Source organism: Hirundo rustica, chromosome 1 (genome assembly GCF_015227805.2).
Source record: "Hirundo rustica isolate bHirRus1 chromosome 1, bHirRus1.pri.v3, whole genome shotgun sequence".
NCBI classification, from domain to species: domain Eukaryota; kingdom Metazoa; phylum Chordata; class Aves; order Passeriformes; family Hirundinidae; genus Hirundo; species Hirundo rustica.
Genome location: NC_053450.1, coordinates 134942892 through 134948818, shown reverse-complemented (window position 1 = coordinate 134948818; position 5927 = coordinate 134942892). Strand labels below are relative to the sequence as shown.

The following is a 5927-nucleotide window of genomic DNA, read 5'->3' as shown; positions in this document are numbered from 1 at the left end:
GCTAATCCTTATGCTCCGTGTAAGTGCTCTGACTCTCACGCTATGGTTAGCCAGCCTGGGAATGAAACACACTAGTGTTAGCATGCCTTCAAAGTTTTACGCACACAGAAAGCCAGAAAAAAAAGACATGTATAAAGGACTATGAAGCAAGGCAAAGAAATCTCACCTCTTCTTGCACCCTCAGACACAGACAAAAATTGTAGCTTTAAATGCTTTGTTTAAACTTGAAGGAGCATCATGACTATACAATCACCGCTCATTGCTACTGCCTGCCTTCATAGTTGCTGTCATGAACTAAAGTAATTTCTAAATAAATTCAAAATACAGATGAACTATTGGATGGCAGTGGAAGTCTGGATTAACAAATTTGTGAAAAATACCTGTAAATTTTACCTTTTAAGGAACAACAAAGTTACTCAATTAAAGTATTTTATGCTTGCTTCTACAATGAAATTCCTAGGCTGTTGATTGCCCGAATTGCAGTGCTATTTCCCTTCCTACAACCCAACTCCCTAATTAGGAAATTGCTCAGTCCCCAGTAAACTTAAAGGAAACTCAGAAGTTACATGATACATTTTCAAACTTGTAGCAGTTATAGTTCTCATCTACTTTATAAAATACATGGTTTATGTCAATTTCATGGGATATAATTTTAGACTTAATTTTAAAGTATTTTTCTAACACTGCAGCAGTAGTAATTTGGTTTTGTATTTGGAAATAGATTTTCCTTCAGCATACCATGCACCAGTTATCAGATGGAACCAGAGTCTGCATACATTTGTGACCAAAACAAGTTGTTCAGCAGAACAAACTATAATAGAGTTCAAAAGGGAAATCTGCCTGTGCTGTTTACTTGAACCCAGCTTTAAAAGACTTATACTGGCATGGACTTTTGTTTAAATAAACTTTCACTTTTGGTATTTATTTATTTGAATAATTATACTTAAATCTCTTTTGCTTAAAGCATGTTCATCTGTGTAAAAATACAAAGTTCATTTAATGCTTTGTATTAATTCTAGAGAAGTATAAATCATGTCTTAAAATTACTTTGGCATGTTCATTACTGGCTTTAACTCTGATCTCCAGCTGCAAATGAAAATACTTACCCCAGTAAAGACCAACAATCAAGTCTGAGCAATATTCTTTATTAAAGCAGGAATTACCTCAGCCAAATGCAACATAAAGTTCACCTTGCACTGAAGAGCTTTACACTGTAAAGCCTAAAAGAATTTTTCAGAATTGTACCCCATCCTACATTTAAAAAATGTGTTTAATAGAAAGAACAAAACTAAAATCGGTTACGCTGAAAAAGCTTTTCTCTTTTTGCGAGGCGGTTTCTTTATCTTATTGGGATTTGGGGTAAGTTTCTTGATCTTCAAAGGCTGCAAAATTACATTTGAAAGATCAGGCCGATTGCTTACTGTATGCTTCCGCTTCTCCCCCAGCACCTCTGCAAGCTCTTCGGGTTCCGTATTTTCTGAAGAATCTGTATCTGCATAAGCCGCGGATTCTTCAGTTCTGTACTGAAACCACGGCACTTCCAAAGCTGGTATCTTTGGAATTATTGCTGCGATTGCTTCAGTGAATTTGTCAGACGGCTTTTTGAAGCCCAGTGCCAAAATGGATGTTAAACCAAGAAGGGGGGCGATGGTCTCGCTGAGCCGCGGCACCTGCCCTGCCGGCGTGGCGCGGCTTGCGCTCAGCTCGATCAGGTGCGACGTGATCATGGCAGGTTTGGCAGACTTGCACACCAGCACCAGAAGAAGTTCATTTTTTTCCAATGCTTTTGTAACTTCATTAACTCCAATGGCAAGCTGTCTTCTGATAATTATGTCAGTCCATCCTGGTTTTTGATGGTGGCTTTCTGTTTCCTCTTCAAGGAGTTCATCGGTGCCAGTATCACACTTTCTTTCTGTTTGCTTTTTTGTAAGGGAGCGTTTTTTCTTTCTTGGACTCTCAATCTTTTTAAGTCCAATATGTTTAATCCTTTCTTCTAAGGTCTCTAGTATAAAATGCATATCTTCTCCAGCTATGGTTTTCCATTGGAAAACAAAGGGGTTATCTAGACTCGTTTTTACAGTGGTTTTCTTTGCTTTCCGAAGTGTTGCCGTCCCTTGCTGAATTACAGACATCCTGAGGTGGTTCTGTGTTTTGTCACCCTAAGGAAGAAAGAGCAAGACATTAGTTCAAATACTGTACTGTGTGCTTTACACATTGTTACCAGAAGCTTCTTCTAGGAATGCAGAAGATAAACATTTTATGTCAGTGATACTGGCATCTGTCAACCTCCTCACATTGGCACCAATCCTTCACATACCTTCCATAGGGTAGGTGTGGAGCTGCTTTTTTTTTTAATAAAAAAAAGCTGGACGGGACAGTAAGGCAACAGCAGTGACAAGAGACCCTTCTCAAGCTTAACAAAAGTGGCTGGAGGTATTACAGATGTAAAAAAACACAAGCCAAATCAAAAAAACAACCCATCCCCAGAATCACAGGTTGAAGGACCACTCCATTTTCACTGTTGCACAGCTGCAGTGTGCCCCCCCCCCCCCCACCCTGTGACATGGGAGGAGAAAAAAAAAAGCAAAAACTGAATCACAACATGAAACAAGTTCCTGAAATTATTTAGGAATTTTAGAAGTCTGTCTTTTCAGTCTTTAGTCCATGCCTTTGTGGTTTTCTGTACTTGGAAGGCATGATAGAAACTTGCAGACTCTTTAATAATTTATGCTTTCAGGGAAGGCAGGAATCCCCTACAGGCCTCCAAAAGTTCAGAAAGGGTCTTTTGTGTCACCTGGACAATGCCTTCAGGGATGAGAAAACTGAACAGGAGCGGAGAGAGTGTAATTGTTCTTGCTCTGACTGATCTGATCCAGAGCAGCAGTGAAGACATGAGGTCAAGCCTGATGACAGTCACTGGTAAACTGCAAAGCCCCCATGCTCCTACTTGGGAACTAGTAATACCTTCATTGCAAGCTTACAGAATAAGTGCAGGTTTCCAGTCAGGGGAAACATGATGTGACTCCCTGCTAGGTTTCCCAGTTACCCAAGAAGGCGTACAGGTTGCATTTATGTGCAGCTCATGAACATCTAAAGGCTGCCACCCAAAAGATAGCATTTTGCTAGTCATACCAGTTCTCTGTGTACTGGTAGTGAGCTACCTTGATATGAAAAGACAAATACCATCTTCACCCCAGTGTACTGCCATTAAGCAACGTCTATCTGGATAGATTTTCACTCAGTTAAACCCTTGTCTGAAGGACAGCAGGAGAAAGATTCATATTGTGTGATTCTGGGGGCAGTCCAGGAGTTGGACTGGAAAGGCCAGGAGTTAGATTTGCTTATCCTTGTGAATTCTGTCCAACTCAGGACAGTCTATATGATTCCACTTTGAACAGAGATGTATCAATGCAATGTGAACTGTTACCCAAAATGAAAGTCAAAACCAGTGAAGGAGTTTTCACAGAACAGTAAAGCTGAGAATTCCAAATACTAAAAAACCACTGTGGCACTCTTGACTAGTCTCAGAATAATCTATTAAATACCCTGGGCCACCTCAGCGATCGTGCATCCAACCCAGTTATCTGCCTTCAACAGTGGAAGCTGGAGAAACCATCTGGCGAGGACAGGGCTGGCATTCCCCTCAGCTCCCAAGTACTCAGAATGGTTGCATCTGGCATGTAAGAATAAAGATGTGCCAATATAATATACTAGTCCTTTATGGAGCTATCATTCGTGCTGTTATCTAATCCCTTTTGTTTACCATCACAGTGACAACCGAAAAGTGAACACAACTAAAAAATGGAAATGACCATAAGAATTCTTACGTATGACAGAGTTGGAATGGAAGCTCGTGATTATTCTAAAAAAAATGAGCTTTTCAAAGCTTTCGATTAGGGATGCTCTGATGACCTCTGACAAGCAAAATCAGCAACAGACATGTACGAGAAAAAAAATCACGGAACATGTTCACACTTCAAAGATTACATTTTTCTCTTCAAAACGGGCACTTCTGAGGAAAACAAGCGTGCAGGAATAACGAAACAGAGCAATGAGTGAAGAAACGAACACTGAGCTCCTCCACCTCGCATCACTGTCGCGACCCCCTCGCTTCCGGCGGAAGGGAGATAGAAAAACACCGCCCACGGCCACCGCCAGGAGCTCTCTCCAGCCGCTTCCGCTCGAGCGCTCCGTGGCCTCCTCCAGCGCCTGGGGAACGCGGGTTAAGCACGGCCCAGCACAACGCACTGCGGCCGCCGCCGGGTCCCTGTGGCGGGGGCTCCGCCGGGACCGCAGCTCCCTCTCCCCGCATCGCGGGCCGCCGCCCCCCACCCACCGAGCACAGCGGGGCGGGCCGGGCCCAGACGGCCCCGGGAGCGGAGCTGCCTCCGGCTGCTCGACCGCGGGGCCCAGGCCGCAGCCGCTCCGCGCCCGCAAGCGCAAAGCCTACCCTACCTCGGCCGTCCCGCGTTCCAGGACCACGCCGCGGCACGCAGCCGCGCCGCTCCGCCCCCGGCCCCGCTCCGCCCCCGGGCCCGCTCCGCCCCCGGGCCCGCTCCGCCCCTGGGCCCGCTCCGCCCCCGGCCCCGCTCCGCCTCCGGCCCCGCTCCGCCCCCGGCCCCGCTCCGCCTCCGGCCCCGCTCCGCCCCCGGCCCCGCTCCGCCCTCCTCCGCGGCGGGGCGGTGTCTCCGCGGCGGGGCGGTGTCCGCCGCAGGCCGAGGCGGAGCGGCGCGGGCGTTGCGGCGATGGAGGGAGCGGTGCGATGCTCGGGCGGGTCCCGCTGTGGTGGCTCGGCGAGCGGTGGCCGGCCCGCTCAAGGCCGCGTCGCGGAGCAGCGTTAAAGCGCTGGTGCCGGGGGCCTGCCCCTGGCGGGTCTCGCCGTCGGCTCAACACCGGCGTTCGCCGGGCTGGAGCGCTCCCGAAAACTGGCGCACAGCAAACCTGCTTAGTAGTATGTCAGCTAACGCAATCCAGGGCCGGGTGCTTCGTAGGGACTTCACAGCCACAGGGGTGCCCGTCGCTGCAGTGCAGTATGCGCCGTGCTGTGCGCGGACATTGTGTTCCTTGACCAAGGTGGCAGGTAAGGACTGGTTCCATTCAGTGTTTCCCGCAATCTGCCCTCAGCCTTTAACAAATCTTCACAAACGCGTTCATTTTGTACTCTCACCGTAGTGCACAGCATGGTTAAGCACAGCCTCTTGGCCCTGAAAGAGCAGAGCTTCTTCGCCAGGGCACCGGTTTTTCAGGGATGTTGTCAAAATTTTTTCAAATCTCCTATTTACTTAAATTTACTCGGATTATTTTCTCATTAATTCGTGACTTAATTTAACCTGGACTTGTTTCCCCTCAACATGGCATGGTTTTATGGAAGTTAGCGGGTTAAAAAATACAGAAGTACCTACCACAGATCAAACTATGCTTAGGGAATGATGTACATAAATGTATTGAGGCATGAATATAAATAATTGATTGATACAAGGTAGAGGGATTTTTTTTTTCTTCAGTGTTTGCATTTGTAGGGTAGTTTATCAATTAATTTAATAATCTTTTTATTCTATACTTACTAGACCAAATTTAAGACCAGCATCCGCAGTGTGTTTTGTGTGTGTATCCACTTGTGTGAGGTATCCTTGGGATGGCCCACGCGTTTTTCAGAGCTGCAGCTGAAGGGTGCGAGGTTGGCTGGGCATGGGCAGGGCCTGCGGCAGAGGGAAGGAACAGTACCAATAATGACTGCGCTGGTTGCAGTTCAGTTCACTCCAGAAATTCCTTTGCCAAACGAACTGCTTGGGATTTTTTCCGTACCACTGCTCCCTCGGCCTAATCCTCAGCGGTATGGCTGGAGCGCGTGTTTTGGGCGGAAACGACCGGGGGCTCGTCGCTCCCTGCCGCCCCCGCCCCTCGGCGGCGCTTGTCGCCGCTCAGTT

The 5927-nt window shown here is 47.1% G+C and overlaps 2 protein-coding genes across 3 annotated transcripts in view; one reads left to right on the top strand and one right to left on the bottom strand.

Moving 5' to 3' along the window:
* Window positions 1–1129: 1129 nt before the first annotated feature.
* Window positions 1130–4519, bottom strand: RPP38 (ribonuclease P/MRP subunit p38). Of its 2 annotated transcripts, none has more exons than XM_040069654.1 (2): window positions 4456–4519; window positions 1130–2159 (listed from the first exon to the last, which is right to left on the bottom strand). In XM_040069654.1, the coding sequence occupies exon 2, from the start codon at window positions 2130–2132 to the stop codon at window positions 1299–1301; it is 834 nt and encodes a 277-aa protein (XP_039925588.1). In that variant the 5' UTR covers window positions 2133–2159; window positions 4456–4519; the 3' UTR covers window positions 1130–1298. The 2 variants fall into 2 exon arrangements, with proteins under 2 accessions (XP_039925588.1, XP_039925597.1); XM_040069663.2 differs by lacking the exon at window positions 4456–4519 and adding an exon at window positions 4085–4193.
* A 290-nt stretch (window positions 4520–4809) lies between these two features.
* Window positions 4810–5927, top strand: part of CROT (carnitine O-octanoyltransferase) — a 40639-nt gene continuing 39521 nt past the window's right edge. The window contains exon 1 of the mRNA XM_058419683.1: window positions 4810–5080. The gene's annotated coding sequence lies outside the window, so the exon portion shown is untranslated. The remainder of the gene's footprint in view (window positions 5081–5927) is intronic.

Bases quoted from the DNA above. Each gene is read 5' to 3' on its own strand.
- RPP38 (XM_040069654.1), bottom strand. From the start codon at position 2,132: ATGTCTGTAATTCAGCAAGGGACGGCAACACTTCGGAAAGCAAAGAAA.